Here is a 16,383-nt window from a genome sequence, read left to right as displayed (position 1 = left end):
TAAATGCTCTTATTTTACATAACATAAAGTGTCAATGCTATTATTTCTTGACCATTTGGGCCAGAAGTCCTTTGCACACCTCATCTACTTATAAATTCATATATTAATTAAACTATCTAGTACTTCGGTCTAGTGACGGTGTCTTTACTTTTGGCTAGAGCTTTCAAATTCCAAGAGAAGTACTTACATCTGCCCATTGTATGCAATAACACACAACTAAGTAGGACTAGTGTGGAATCGGTTGGGAAAGTAAGTAGCCCTATTTTCATGTCTATAATTGTATGTGAGATCTTGTTTTAGAAGCCGGACTAAAGAATTTCTCCTCTTCCAAATAAACATAACCCAAAAAATATGTTTGTGTGATTTCACCCAAGGGTGAACAAACCAAGACCACCATAACCTCACCTGGTTAGAAGCCAACCAATCACTTTAATGCTCTACTTAGTTACAAACCCATGCGACTGTGGAGTCTTTATTGTGCGGCATTAGATTATCAAAACCAAAAATACCCCTTCTTAAAGTGGGACGAAAATGTAGGGCATCCTGAATATTCCTCTTGGCAATCTAACGCGGTACACTTGGCTGGACCCTGGCCAGCGACCCTGTCCCTTTCCTTTCGGGACAAAAGCACACCCCTCAAAACTATACAACCCAACAAACCAACTTGTCCAAACAAAAACTACAAAAGTCAACACAAATCCCACATAAAAAGTCAAATAAATTCATCTATACTATTACAGTTACCATCTCCACCGTTGATCAACAACCCTTTGCTTTCTTCTTCATCTTTCTCATGCTCTTGCCTTTTATCTCTGCACTCACCCATTTCTAACCCCGTCAGCATCCTGGCGTTCAAAGACTCAGCCTCCCAATCCGTCCTCGCCACCACAACATACAGAATGGACACAGCGCATGCCACCTGAGCAGATAAGAGCCCGAACCAAAGCCCCGGAAACCCTACCTTGAGCCAGAAGGCAAGCCCGACCGCCACAGGGGTGCCCACAAAGTAGAACGACCCTAAATTGATGCGGGCACCCACGGCCGGGCGTGCCGTGCCGCGTAGGATGCCACAGCCAGTAGTTTGGGGGCAGTTGCCTAACTCGCAAATTCCCATGATTGGCATGACTGATGCAACCAAGGCTTTGACGAGCTCGTCCTTGGTGAAGAGGCCTGCCCACCTCTCTCTCAGAATCACCGTCCAGGTCACGTTGATGATGCCGATCACAAATGCACATCCCAATGCCACCATCGCTGCTAGCTTCGCCTTGTATGGCTTCCCACACCCAAGCTCATTCCCAACCTGCACAAAAGATACATGTACACATCTCAAACATCCATACAAGTAGCCAAACGCTCACATATAAGTGACTGTCAACCGTCTGACAAAAGTAGAACCTGTTTATCAACGGATGACAGTCACTGACTCACCCATGCCCTAGCACGGCTCATATAAGAATCTCATTGTGAATATAACTACTGTGGCTTGCCACGCCCAAGCTCATTCCCAACGTGCAAAACATACATGCACATCACATTCAAACACGTATATAATAAGAAGCGAAAACGCTACTGAGAGTCATCCACGCACACAAGCGATTGTTCAGCTGTTAACGAAATTACAAAGGCTCGTATATGGATGTCATTGTGGATATAAGATAGTGGTCACTACTATACCACTAATAAAATCTACATTTTACAGATATTTGATGGGACCCAGAAACTCAGATATTGTAATGGGATAGTGTGAAGAGTATACATCTAAAGGGAATAATGGGGTTGCAGGTGGCGATGGCTGGTTTCACTTTCTTTTGTTGGTCGAATGGAATCGTCACAGAAAGTGGAGGGAATCTTTAAGAAAAAAGAAGGCAATTGAATTGGGTAGTAGAACACAAGTACTTGCGTGTCTTGTACTAATTTTGTCCTATCACCTTGCATGTGTGACCTATCTGGTTCCATATAAGTGATGCAATCCCCCTCACAGATAATGAAAGCACATCTTTCCATAAATAATTTCCACTTCAAAGAGTTGGAATATCTCTGCTGGAATGTTCCGAAATATCCTATATTCTAAAACTCTTAAAGGGGTAAATTTTGATCATTGTATCTTTTGACTAAGAGTCTAACAACTAAAATTTTAAAATATATAATATTCACAAGCACCGACAGCGCGAAAGAACTTAGTCTGCAAACAGAGGATTCTACTTGTCTTGGCATTTGGCAATGTTGCAAATATTATAATAAAAGCATTGAATTGAATGGTGCTTTAAGGGGGACCAGTGACCCTGTTGACCCTTAAAACAAATACTACAAGAGAAGGTACTAGATATACACGTTCACACAAATCTTCATCGCATATAAATTTCAACCAACTGTAGAGACCATAACTAATTTCATGTATAAACTAGAATACTTGTCTTATATTTTTATGTAAAGGAAGGGAAGGAGGTTCAAACTTGTGTTTGTCGAGAGAAATGGAGGGTTTTGGACATATTTCGACGTTGGGGAGAGTAATTTCGTTGGATTTAAAGCTAGCTCGTTCGATGAGTAGAGAAATTTGATTGGATTGAACACTCTAATGCTAGAGTTGTTATTGGGAGTGCCAATTCTAAAAAACATCGTGCTTGTAGACTTTTCGAGAGTGCCAATATCAACTCACTTAGTTTACTTCGATCTAAGATTAATTTTGTCCTTTTTGTTCCTTCTCGTACCAAGTTGCCCAAAAACCAAGGAAAAAACAGTATAGACACGTGTGCAACTGAAATGGTAAACAAACTAACCCCCAAGAAAAACAAGCAAGATAACAATAAACTATCGAGCGCATATGTGAATTAGACCAATCGATTTATTACCTAGTGCCCACCACATTGCATTGAAGTTTAATTTTCCGTCCGTAAACAGCTCCCCGTAAACTAGGGTAGTTTAAAATATCGCTACGTCCAAAGTAACAACAACAACAACAACAAAGTCTTTTCCCACTAAGTGGGGTCGGCTATGTGAATCCTAAAACGACATTGCGCTCGGTTTTATGTCAGCTACGTCCAAAGTAAAGAGACATAAATTGATAAAGGGAATAAAAAGGAAGTTGGGAACTTACCCTGGCAGAAACACAACCACAAAGGGCCAAAGGGACAGTGTACATCATGCTAGTGGTCTGAATAAGAATCCCGGTGGCGGCCACCGCCAGCGTAGGATTCGGCAGATATCCAGCCATGACAGTCACAATCTCATACCACCACCACTCCAAACATATCGCCAAGCAGCTCGGCACCGCCAGCTTCAACAGCGGCCCAATCCCACTGCACAAATCCCCAATCCCAAACGTCCATCTCATCTCCCCCTTCCTCCAACCCCACCACACGTACCCCGCCATCAGCACCGCCATGTTCATGTTCGTCAGCACCGATGCCACGGCCACCCCCGGCACTCCCAGCCCCATCACCACCACCAAAACCACGTTCAACGGCACATGAAACGCCACGGCTATCAGAGAGCAATACATCATGGGCTTGGTCACTTTCTGAGACCTCAGAAAAACCCTCAAAGGTTGCAAGACCGTGTTTGTCAACAAGTCCGGGAGAGAATACAAACAGTAGGTGGCGGCCATTGCAGTGATGGCCTTGTCCTGTCCCATGAAAACCATGATGGACTGGAGATTAATCCAGAGGAGGCTGATGGGGATTACGGCCAGGAGTAGGATTAAAACCATGCGCTGGAGGGAGAGGGAGAGAAGGTCATAGTTCTTGTTGCCGAATGCTTGGCTGCAAACAGGTTCGAGGCCGGATGCTAGTCCCATCAGGACAGAGTATCCGGTGATGTTGGTGAAGCCGATGGACAGTGCACCACCGGCTAGCTCTAGGCTTCCAAGCCTCCCCAGGAATAGAACTGAAACCGCGGCTCGGACAAACACCAAACAGTTCATGGCCGTTATGGGAAACGCCATCCCCCATAGCTCTCTCAGCTCTTCCCAGACCTGTAAAAAATAAACAAAAGTACATGTTTGAAGACAGAGAGACAAGTAATGGAAATTTGACGATATGGGTTGGTTAAATTAGTACCTGAGAAGCAGAAGGGAACTTGTGGGAACAAATATCCGGGTCCTTTTCTGCCATTTGTGTTTACTGCGCAAGAAAATGGTGTTTTTATTCTTTCGGAAAGAAGCGTTTAATCAAACAGTTGTTAAACTTAAACCAAATGGAACCCAATAGAGATTTGGAGTTGTACCCTTTACTAGGCGGATCAATTGGAGAAATAAACAGAAAAGAAAGGAAAGCCAGAGATTGGAGAGAAATCAAGGGAAAAACTCACTTTTTTGTTAGCTTTTATAACCAGTGATTGCAGAGAGTAGGAAGCGGAAGTCAGGAGTGATGGAGGAGAAAAGGTGAATGCTTAAAATGCAGAGAGAGAGAGAGAGAGTTGGGAATGGGGGTTGCTTTTTTGGGTTGATATGAAAGTTGAGGAAGCAGAAGAAGACGCAGGGCTATTGGCGGCTATATAGTGAGAGTCTAGACTGTCTGGGTGTGGAGAGATTTGGGTGGGGGTTTTAATTTCAAGGCGTATAAAGGAACGTTTTTCTTTTGTTTAGAGGGAGTGAGTGGGAGAGTGGGAGAGTGGGAGAGTGGGAGGCGGATGGAGAGAGATGGCATTTTTAAGCTTTTCGTTATAATTATTGCTGCAGAAAAACAGAGACCTATGAGAAAAGTGAGTGCTACAGAATTGAAGATGAGAGAGAGAAGGGTCGGTTTGTCTCAATCCTCTCTTAATTTAACTTTTTATTTGGGTCTTAGTAAGAAATATTCTATAAAAAAAATAAAAAATTAGTTTCTCATCCTTCTTTTCATTATTTTATTGATTAAAATTCTATTCCTTTTTAATTTTTTATCAAGGTCATTGAATATTAATAACATCATTAATTATTTCAATAATAAAATATTTTTTTTATTTCTAAATATATTCATTTAATGTTAAAAATGTTACAATTAGTATATTTATATTTATGATTAAATTTTGTATCATATAGTTTTACTTTTAGTTTGTACCCATTTTTAATTTCTAATTTTTTTTTAATTTGTACTCATATATTAATTTCTTTTTGTGCCCATATTTTTTAAAGTTTATTTGTATTTGCACCCATATATTTTTTTGTATTTGTACTTTTTATTTTGCTAAATGTACCCATGCTAATTATATGTACCCATTCATGTAAAACTTTTTAATCTTAAAATGTACTCATTCTTAAATATACCAATTTGTTATATGTAAAATGTACCTTCTTTTTTTATATAAAATCTATTCAATTTTTTTCTAATCCATTTTTAAACTTATATGGGTACATTATTTTTTCTTTGATTTTAAAATGTATCCATGTCAAGTTTAATCGAAGAAATTTACTAATGTTATTATGACTAATATATTTTCTCTTTTTGTGATTTTGAAGAATGTACCCATGTTTTGATACAATAAATTTTTTGGTTAATTTTGATGAATGTACCCATGTTTATATATACACACACACTCAATAGTATATTTATATTTTAATATTTTTAATCCCACAAATTATGATTATTTTATTTAAAATCTCATTTATATAAACAACTAAAATTTCTAATTTTTATTTAAAAAATATAGTAACGTACATAGAAATAAATTATCACATTAATTTCAGGGACCTTAATCAAAAATTAAAAACCAACAAGGTTTCAATCAAAGAATATTCATAACTAAGGACCGTGACACACTCCAACCGAGATCAAGGCATGTTGGCCGTCACGTGAGAGTGACGTAGCCATGTGCATAGTGCGGAAGCAATAAAGATAAGAAATATACGAATAATTAAAAACCAAATTACTAGAGTGCACTACTAAACAGAAAGTGTTAGGAGTTAGTTACAACAGTAAACACTCCTAATCAGAGCATAAGTCTAGGTGTAGTCCAGTAGGACAAGTACTAGTTATACAATACCAGAAATGTCCTACTATTATTTAGATAAGTCAGAATAGCCGACGTCCTCGAGCCACCAACAACAAGCTTACTTAAAACCTGGAAGGGCGTAAAACAGAAAACATGAGTGGGCAAAAACAAATGCTTTACAAAACCATTTCATTTATCAATATATCTAACCCCTCGCTGTAAAACATGTATAATTTTTCCCATAATCAATATATAAGCATATACATAATATATATATATATATATATATATATATATATATATATATAAAATCATATCAATTCAATTCATGCTTCACATAATCATATTCATATGCATGTCATGCCAAGATATAATAGAGTAAGCAATTTAGGTAAGAATAATTTCATAGAAATATGATATGTTAGCCGGAACCCCTGTGGTAGTCTGTACGGTTGAATTCAAAGCTCAAAAGTCAATCTAGCCAGAGTCACTACAATGACCTATACGGCAATATACTACACATAAGTCGGAACCACTAAAAAGGGGTATGTACGACAAGATTGGGTGTAATATAATTATGCTCAATTTTTCTCTCTCATAATAGTCAGGCGATAAATCGCTAGTCACCTACGAGTCGGAACCACAAATAAGGTCTGTACGACAAGACTGTGCACTTAAGTTGGATCCAGTATGAGCATATAGTGCGGGAGGTGACGTAAATAAATAGGCATGTACATCATATCTCTGGCTAAATCGCAATCACCCTAGGTGCAATTTTATGAGCTCAACATTATTCAATCACATATCACATCATCGATGATTCACATAACCAAACATGACTTACCTGAATTTACATGTGCCTCCACATCACCACATTTAAATATATAAGGTATCACACACCAATTCATACATGAAACATAATTGTATATGCATGGCACTTATGGCATATTATCATTTAAACATATTTTTTTGGGAAAATATCAAGTATATAAATATATACTAAAAACCAAAAACCCACTCACTAGTATGTCGATGAGTCGTAACCCCCAAGTCGCCCGTGGATACACTCGTCCTCGGGATAAGTCTCACTTATATGCGAATTAACTATAAAAATGTTATTTTAAAGCACATAGGCAAATTAGCTAATAAGTTCTCATACATTGCTCAAAATGGATATATGAATATACCACAGTGACCTACACAACCTCAGGATCATCCCCAAATTTTTAAAAAAAAATTTAGAAGCCTCATGCGCCCCCACATGCCGACAATGGCACTGCCAGACGCACCCCCCATGCATGGCCATGTGCCAGGCACATTGACGACGTCAGTTAACGCCGTCAAGAATATTCCAGGAATATTCTGTTAACTTCTAACTGTTACCGTTAAATCTAACTAACGGCATGAGAATATTCCGTCATACTTGACGGAATATTCCTTCATCTCCTACCTCCAGCTCCGGTAACCGTCGCCGGCACCGAAAACTGGGCAATTTTTCAAACTGCTTAATCTCGCTCATTTCTTCACCAAAACTTATGAAATTTGAACCATTGGAAAGCTAGCAACGTGTAGAATCACGTTATACCATTTTTAAGCCTTGAAATCCACTAGAATTTACCCGAGGAAGCTCGATAATCCTGTCAAATTTTCAAAATGGATATATGAATATACCACAGTGACCTACACAACCTCAGGATCATCCCCAAATTTTTTGAAATTTTTTTGGAAGCCTCATGCGCCCCCCCACACGCCGATAATGACACTGCCAGACGCACCCCCCACACGCAGCCATGTGCCAGGCACATTAACGGCGTCAATTCACGCCGTTAAGAATATTTCAGGAATATTTCGTTAACTTCTAACTGTTACCATTAAATCTAACTAACGGCATGAGAATATTCAGTCATACTTGACAGAATATTCCTTCATCTCCTACCTCCAACTCTGGTAACCGTCGCCGGCGCCGGAAACTGGACAATTTTTCAAACTGCTTAATCTCGCTCATTTCTTCACCAAAACTTATGAAATTTGAACCATTGGAAAGCTAGCAACGTGTAGAATCACGTTATACCATTTTAAGCCTTGAAATCCACTAGAATTTACTTGAGGAAGCTCGATAATCTAGTCAACTTTGAAAAGCTTCGATCTCGGCCCTCCGACGTCCAAACTCTTCCAACGAACTACCTCGAGCTTCCTTAGGACCTCCTAAAGCTCACTATGAGCTTAGAATTCCCTGAAAACAACATATTTACGTGTGCATTAACAGTGCACAAATCGAGGGTTAGGTTTCACGGGGTTTTCGAAGGTTTCAGGTTCTAAAACTTGTACCAATAGATTCCTGAGGTCACAAGGAACACAAAAATGCTTACCTTGGTTTCGATCTGCAAGGTTTGGGATGGTTTCTGGGTTGTCCATACGAAAATGCCAAGTGGGAGAGAGAGAAGTCCACGGGAGAGAGAGAGAAGGTATGTGTGTGGTCCAAAAGCCACCAATCAAAACCAACCATTCCCTTACTTCCAATTGGGTCCAAAAACTTAGGGAAAATAATAAATGGGTCCAAATCAAACTTAAATCACACAATACACTTTAACGTCCAAGGGTAAAATTGTCATTTCACGTCATCGAAAATTAATTATTCGTGACGGGCTGTGACAACCACATCCAAAGTCTCCCTTAAAAAATTTGGATCTTTGCCTGATCCTCTTTGTGAGGATTCCAGAGATTCGTCAATCATGTTCATTAATCGTACATCGTAGGGTCAGAAATTATTTTAAATATTTTTATTTAAAATTAAACACAAACAATATTTGACAAAAACTGACCGCACGATGTACTTGTTAATGCAGGGCACTTTTAAGCCCATATAGTGGTACGGGTGGGAAAAGAAGCCATGAAAAGCGCCAAGAAGTTCAAGAAGCTCAAGGTCCAAGAGACTTAGAAAAGAATGCTCCTTGTGCTATTTAGCCAATCGCCTACAAGCTGAGCCCGACTATTATATGAAAAAGCTTTTTGACTATCAAGAGCATATAAGCTGGCTGACATCTTTATGGCATAAGTCTTTAGGAATATGTCTACCCAGATATTAATCAGGCCACATGGCAGCCCCCATTCAAGGGCAAAGACCTAGTATGAGATGTAAAAGTGGTTGGAGTGGCACTTAGAGAAGCAAGGTTGGATAACCAAGACTAAGTGGGACGCTCAGCCCGCATTACTCTAACAAAACATGCCATTTTGTTTGAATACATGTCACCTCACCGCTGAATGTTTGGTTGATAGGTGAAAATGTGTCAGAATGCTAGTCTACATAGGTTGCGCATTAAATGCCAAGTTGGGAACCCCCAAGGCTGATGGATTCATTGAGGGCCTATATAAAGGGGTGGGAACCTCCTGTATTAGGGTCGACAACTGAAAAGAGAGAGAGTTCATATAATAGCCGAGCACTATTATTAGTCTTGAAATCAATATAATCCTAGTAACACAGTGGATGTAGCTCAATTTTGAAGGGTGAACTACTTAAACCTTTGAGTCCATTTCATTTTAGTCCATATCCCAATCCCACCAAAAGTTTAGTATTTATTTTGTTAACCTACAAATTCTGAGCATTAACAGAGTAGACATCTATCATTTATGTGAAACTTAAAACAACGAAAGCATGCGTCAGTGCCTCATTAAAATTTTGACCAAAAAATCTAGTGAGATAAAAATTTAGATGAAAGAAAAAGGAGTACAGTGTGAAGATATTACTGACGATGTGCTACCTCTGATATGAGGTTGGCAAAATGTTGCATGATTGCTAATGCTCCCCCTAATGCTAGGTTGACACATTTCAATGTTATAAACCATCTTCCTGGAGAGATTCTTCAATAACAAATGGTAGGATGTGTATATTAAAAAATTAATAACTTAAAAAATAAAATTTATCACCATTTGTATGAAAATACGTGACGTACTACTCATGTTCCGATCACAAGAAAAAATTTCTGATCTTCCTGAATGGGGTAGTTGCATTGGAAGTGTTTTAGTGAAGCTCATGTGCGTTAATTATATATATATATATATATATATATATATATATATATATGTTAAGTGTGGCATCTAGATTTACGTGGATCTGAAAGATTACCAGCATCATAGCCAATAATTTGAAAATTTGGATTCTTTTGAATAAAATTTGCTCGTGTAAATTGTTTCATGAAAATAACATAATGCATACATAATGCCGTTCAAATGCCTTCAAGTTGGTTGGTGCATAGATATATCTTGCTAATAAGTCCACAAAGAAAGCTCACATTAAATAATAACATCAAATGATAAAACAAATATAGTAAGCACATCAAGCGATGAAAATGATCTTTCACATTAAGTATTCACTTAATCCATATAAAATCATTTAAGCACATTTTCTGTTTATGTCGATTGATGGCTGAAAGACCCTTTCTGTGTTCGGAATACTCGTCCAAATAGTTTTCGTTTTTCAAAAAAATTTAATTATGCTTTTCATTCTAGCCAATCATTTCTATGTTGACATTCTTCATCAGTTTTTGGCTTATGATCCTTAACATATGAAAAGACATCACCAAACAATCACTTTCTTTCTAGCCCAGTTTTCTTTTGTACTCATATAATTTAAATGGATCTATTTATAAGCTTTCTCTTGTACTCATCAACTATCACATTTTTTTGTTGTATGAAATTTCAGAAAGCAGAAGAAGCAAGGCTATTGGCGGCTATAGAGCATATATATGGACTGCCTGGGTGTAGCCCGTGTGGGTGTGAGTGGTGTTTTAATTTCAAGGTAGATGAGGAGAAGAGAAAGAAAGACAAGGTGTTAACAAGGATATTTGTTTGACCTAGCCTCATTCTTGCCATGTCATCATTTTTAGGGAAGACTTTTTGACGGGGAACATAGGACATGTCTCCTTTCTGGCGTTCCCTTAGCATGTAAACGCATAAATTATCAAAACAAAAGAATTGAATCTTATGTATAGTTTTATAGAGTAGCAGCAAAAGTGACTTATCTGTCAACTTTTCCTTTCTCCCTCAGTCCCTTTGTCCTCCTTCCACTTCCTCATCCCTTATGTTTCTTTGCTCCCTTCCCGCCCCTAACCTTCCACGCCTCGTCTTCCCTCCCATCTCCTTCTCTTTCTACGAAATCTCCAACAATCCTATGTAGTGTGGTTGAGTTTGGTCATTAGTATTCTTAACAAGAATGTACCAATTTTGTTGCTCTTAAACGTAAATGGATGGGGGTGATTATTGGTTGTTCCTGACAATGGTTTGGTGTGCATATAAGCGATAACTTTCTTTGGCGAGTTACGATAACGTACTGTGTTGTTGGTTTTGTCTTGGTAACCCCTTTGCCACACATAATGTTGCCATTGTCCTTGCTAAAGCTATAACTCACACCAACTGGCGAAATTTGTTTGCATCACTGTTGCTATCAAATCTTATGCAAGTTTATGGGTTCGTGGTGGTGCTACGACGACAATGGTGGCTCAGGCTGGGGATCCCATTACCACCCACCCCTTTGTGCACTGTCATGGCTACAACTAGGGTCCCATATGCCTCTGCTACCCGTGCCTCCTGCCAAATTTGTACACGGGTCTCCCCTGTGGACGCATCATCGGCCCTAATTTTTGTTTTTCAGTTTACATTTTATGCTTTGTTTATACTGTCTAGAACGGGTTAGGTACTAAATTTTGTTTGTGTCGCTTCAATGATTTGTGTAGCCTAGCTGTTTTTAAAGGTTATGTGAGGATTTTGGTGCTAGGCATGTTCATCTTTGTGACTCTTGGCTCCAATGGTCTCGTGTGGTGGTTGCATAGAGGTTTAAGATCATTTTTGTTATGTGATAATTTTCTACAGACTAAGAAATTGGTCACTGGAGAAAACGTACCCATATGGTACATCTTGTAATTAGTTGTTCTTGGTAATGAAACACTTTATCGCTTTTGTAAAAAAAAACTAACAACATTTTGCACATTTTGAAGTTTTTATTGAATTTCAAGCTAGATCACAAAGTAACAATTTTCTCATATTGCATCATATGGTTTTGAAATTGTATCAAATTAAATTTTCAATAGATTGACTATTTGATCGTTCATTAAATTTAAGGTAAATTACATTCTACTTCCTCAGGTTTAGGTGAAATTGTTACCTCATACAACATCTTTAAAACATTTCATCTCATATACAAACTTATATTTTGTTGCAGTTTCATATATTTGTTAGTCAAATCGTCAATTTAACAGCTAAGTGATGATATAGCAAATTCATGACCCACATATTATAATGACGTGACATAAAAAAATAATTAAATATAAAATATATTAAAACAAAGTAAAAAGGGCGCACCCTCTCTTCTCCCACCCGAGCAAAGGGCGTCCATCTTCATCTCCTCATTCCTTATGGGCTTATACGTTATCTTATAAACAAACTCCACATATCTAACATCATCAATTTAATAGATGTTAGATTTTCAAACAGACAAACAATATAAATTAATAGATTCAAAGTTTCATAGTGTAACGTGAGAAAATCGAAACCTTTTCTGAAAACCAACTCAAACCTAGAGAGTGCAAAATGTAGTTAGCCTTTTAAGTTTAGATGTTTTTTAACATAAGTTGTAAAGAGTTTGTAACTCAACTGATTTAAAATATTTACATGTACATCTTGAGTTTGATTCCCTCACCTCCTAATATCTCTTGTATAAAAAAAATATTACACCCCAAAACAACCAAACCTGTAGAACAATATTGCCAACACCTAAAGTAAAGTCATCATCAAACTCATTGCACTTAACCATTAAACATTATGGAACAAGGATGGATTTAAGAATAACATGATTTCCGGTGATCTAAATATGCATAATATCAAATAAACCTCTAACTTGTGAAATTATCTTTTACTTCTAGACTGTAATACTAACTGATTGTATTTGAGATATTATGTCATGTTGAATTTTAGATTTTTGTTTACATTCTTCAAGTTTTCAAATTTGTGATCGATTGTAAAAAAAATCAATAGGAAAAGACACAAAGGTACACTCCACAAGCATGAGCATGCGAGCACTCTTTGTGATACTTTATTTATGAAGGTAGCAAGTGACATATCCACTATTGCGCTCTAATGTTTATTTCTATTATACATGACAATATCGTACACTATTGGAATTTCAAAATTGACCAAATAATAATAAGGAAAACTAATGAAAAGGGCTTGAAAACTTTGAGTTTTAATGATAAGGACAAAATAAAGAGTAAAGTGAATAGTACCAGGATTGATTTTTTAGTGTAAAAATGTGGTTTTTCGTTAAAGTGAACAGTACCAGGTGCTTTTCGTTAAAGTTCCCATAATAATAGTATTTTAAAATTGAAAAGATTGTAAGCATTGGTTATAGGGTAATGTTAGGGAGATTAAATTTGTAGACTAACTTTGTAAACTAAATAATATGTAAGTTGACGATTAGATTATTACTTAAGTGTTGATTTATGTGCTTATTTTTTTATTAATGACACATCATTTATTTTGCAACTTTAGTTTACAAATTTCGTGTACCTAAAATAACTCTTTGTCATAATATGATACGCATTTACGAGAGAGAGAAAGAGAGAGAGTTGAGAGTTCAGCGAAAAAGATGATGAGTAATGTTAGTTAGTTAGGTAGGGAAAGGAACTTATGCTAAAACAACCCAAAAGCAAATCGTTAATAAAGCAAATTAGAAAGATTATTTAAGTGATTAGTGAATCAAAAGAACCAAGAGAGACAACCTTTATCCCCTTTGTCCAGATCAAATCCAACTTAAAAGAAGCACAAAATCTTGTTATACAAAGAACATCGTAATCGAGATAAAATCAAATTATTCTAAGTGAGAGGACTTATGTTTTTCTTTTTTCATTCCATTTCTCAATCAAACTATATTATAATTTAATTTAAATTAGATGTAGAAGAATTTGGACTTCGGTTTTTTGATTGATTTGACTTTAAAGCTGACTTTTAGTTTTACTTTGTCATTGAAATTGAATTTGTCTCATTTTGCTCATAAAACTGCCAAGGTCGAGCCATTTCGCCCAATTTCCTTCAATTTTTGTCTCACGAAGGTTAAATGAGAGGGCATCTAGAGAGAGCCATTATGGTTGGCGATGAATGACTCTATTTTGACAGTTTCAGAAGACAAATCAATAAATTATCCTTTGAACATACATGCATAGGGGGATAAGGAGAAACATAATGCTCTAGTCAGCTTGGCTACACCTACATATATTTGTTTGTCACTCTATTGGTCCTTGTATAACTATGTTCAAAATAATGCATCTCTTTTATTTGTGTTTTATATGTTTTGACTCTGTTTTCTTTTTTTCATATTTAAGAAATATGACGTATGGTCTACTGTGCAGCGGGTACGATCTCCTTTTGAAAAGGAAATTATTCCAAAGTTGTGGTGGAGCAATTAGATTAGATTTAAGCAAGGTTTATTAATGGTTTGGTACTGGAAGCTTTGCATTTTAGTAGTAAACAATAGGGTCCCTAATTAATATTTTATTACTGTAATTAACATTGCTGGCTTCAGATTTTTGTTCATGAAGTTGTTTTGAGTTTTGAGACTGGGCTAATTGAGTCTGATATTTTCTGATGCACAAATAAATACTCTTAATCACTTGAAATGAATCACTAATCGCGGCGGAGCAGTTTCACTCGTCTAATTCCTAAGATTTTAAAACGAGATGACAAATCGGCTAGTGGGAAAACACAGAAGTGGACAAAGACCTTGAAACAAGTAAAATGACCAAACGATTAACAATAACAAAACGTCTTAAGGGAGGGGTTAATTTTGATTAAGCAAAGAGTTGAGTTTACAAAACAAATTGTAAACAGCAATGGTAACTACTACGGTAACAAGTGAAGGCCAACAGAAGGTAGTTTAAACAGAAGCCAAAATAAGAGTCGTTGGGATGACAATTTGTTGTATGTGTTGGAGACGGATCCACAAATTTGCTTTCTATTCCGCTTGATACATTCTTGCAAGATTATGTTGAACAAGAACGAGACCCTTCATTCGACCAAAAACAAAAATAACGAGACTTTTAAGAAGAGAAGCTTCCCCCTGCTCCTTTCCTTGCCGCCTGTTTGAGAGTCGACGGTAGACTTCCGTACAGATTAGACATACAGAATATGCATTCCAATCTCACATGTAAGCCTCGGAATGCAAGGCACCTGTATTAGGAGTAACACTTGAGCTGCAGCATCAGAATAGAGTGAGACCATAGTTTAAAGTCAACATTTGGATCATGTCACTGAAAGACCAAACTTTAGCCTCGATGCTTGAAGACACAGAAAATGCAATAATAATGCGGAAAAGAGTGCCGTTAATGCCATGTCGTCTGTTCAGTGCATTCTTCTGAAATATCAGATTCTCTGCAGAGGCACAAACAACATCAGTGGAGTAGCAAAACATACATGCTATGATGACTTTAATAACATCGACATCCATCAATAATCAAAGAGTGAGTGAAATCCTTTTACAAACATAAGCAATGTTGTACAAAGCATACTCTATTCAGAAAGGCATACCGTACTCACAAACAAGTCACCGTCAAGACTTAGTAGCTATCAACAACGACGACATGTTTGTATTTGCACGGTTCAGACAATATTTTCCTTGCTTGTCAACGTATGAGAAAATAAACAATCAATGGAAGGCATTCTGTACATCAAAACTATAACTTAATCATATGTATGTGTGAACACTTAAGGCATGGAGACTATCTCAACTATGGCCTACAAAACTCTTGGTAAGAGGCACTCGAACATTCTTACATCAATAATTACTTTACACGCCATGACTCATGTGCTGCAAATAGGGAGATGAAGATCAAGCTTATTACAGTATAGAAATGACTGATGCACTGTCTATATAATATTTACATAGCACTGCAAATAGAGAAATTAAACTCTGGTTACTAACCTTGAAATAAACTCTGTTTGCCTTAACGAGACCCACCCCTTCTCCTCTTATCTCTGAAACTGGAGAGTGGATAGCAACTGCCCCTAGCTCGCTAAAATTAGAACTGAGGCTACAGAATCACTTAAACCAAACTCTGGTGATTAGTCTTTAACATATGCTCAATCTTAACTGATGTTAATAGCCTATATCACCAACACCCACTTGCAAATGTTTATGAGATTGTACGAAGTAAGAGGAGCACAAAATTTGGTCTAAACCCTCATATATCATAGTAGTGTAGTTTAGACTGACTTTAAATAAATTATCAAACTAATATAAGGTTTTGCATGAAATCATAGCAGAATATAACACCTTGTAAAACTAAAAGGCCACTTATTTTTCTAAAAAATTCAAAAGAATGATTCATTTAAGGAGCCTTACCTTCACATAATTTTTCCTTAACCACCTGCATGCTTCCCTCATAGCAAAGCAGCTACATCATGTCACGCATGGTTAGAGAATAGAGATACAGG

General features: G+C 37.1%; 1 protein-coding gene across 2 annotated transcripts; it reads right to left on the bottom strand.

Moving 5' to 3' along the window:
• Nucleotides 1-409: 409 nt before the first annotated feature.
• Nucleotides 410-4,707, bottom strand: LOC126621850 (protein DETOXIFICATION 54-like). Of its 2 annotated transcripts, none has more exons than XM_050290460.1 (4): nt 4,222-4,707; nt 4,056-4,118; nt 3,095-3,970; nt 410-1,300 (listed from the first exon to the last, which is right to left on the bottom strand). In XM_050290460.1, the coding sequence occupies exons 2-4, from the start codon at nt 4,107-4,109 to the stop codon at nt 713-715; spliced, it is 1,518 nt and encodes a 505-aa protein (XP_050146417.1). In that variant the 5' UTR covers nt 4,110-4,118; nt 4,222-4,707; the 3' UTR covers nt 410-712. The 2 variants fall into 2 exon arrangements, with proteins under 2 accessions (XP_050146417.1, XP_050146416.1); XM_050290459.1 differs by having other exon boundaries at nt 4,306-4,706.
• Between the last annotated feature and the right edge of the window lie 11,676 nt (nt 4,708-16,383).

This window comes from Malus sylvestris, chromosome 5, assembly GCF_916048215.2.
Source record: "Malus sylvestris chromosome 5, drMalSylv7.2, whole genome shotgun sequence".
In the NCBI taxonomy this organism is placed as follows: domain Eukaryota; kingdom Viridiplantae; phylum Streptophyta; class Magnoliopsida; order Rosales; family Rosaceae; genus Malus; species Malus sylvestris.
The sequence above is the reverse complement of the archived record's forward strand: the minus strand, read 5'-3'. Positions and strand labels throughout refer to the sequence as shown.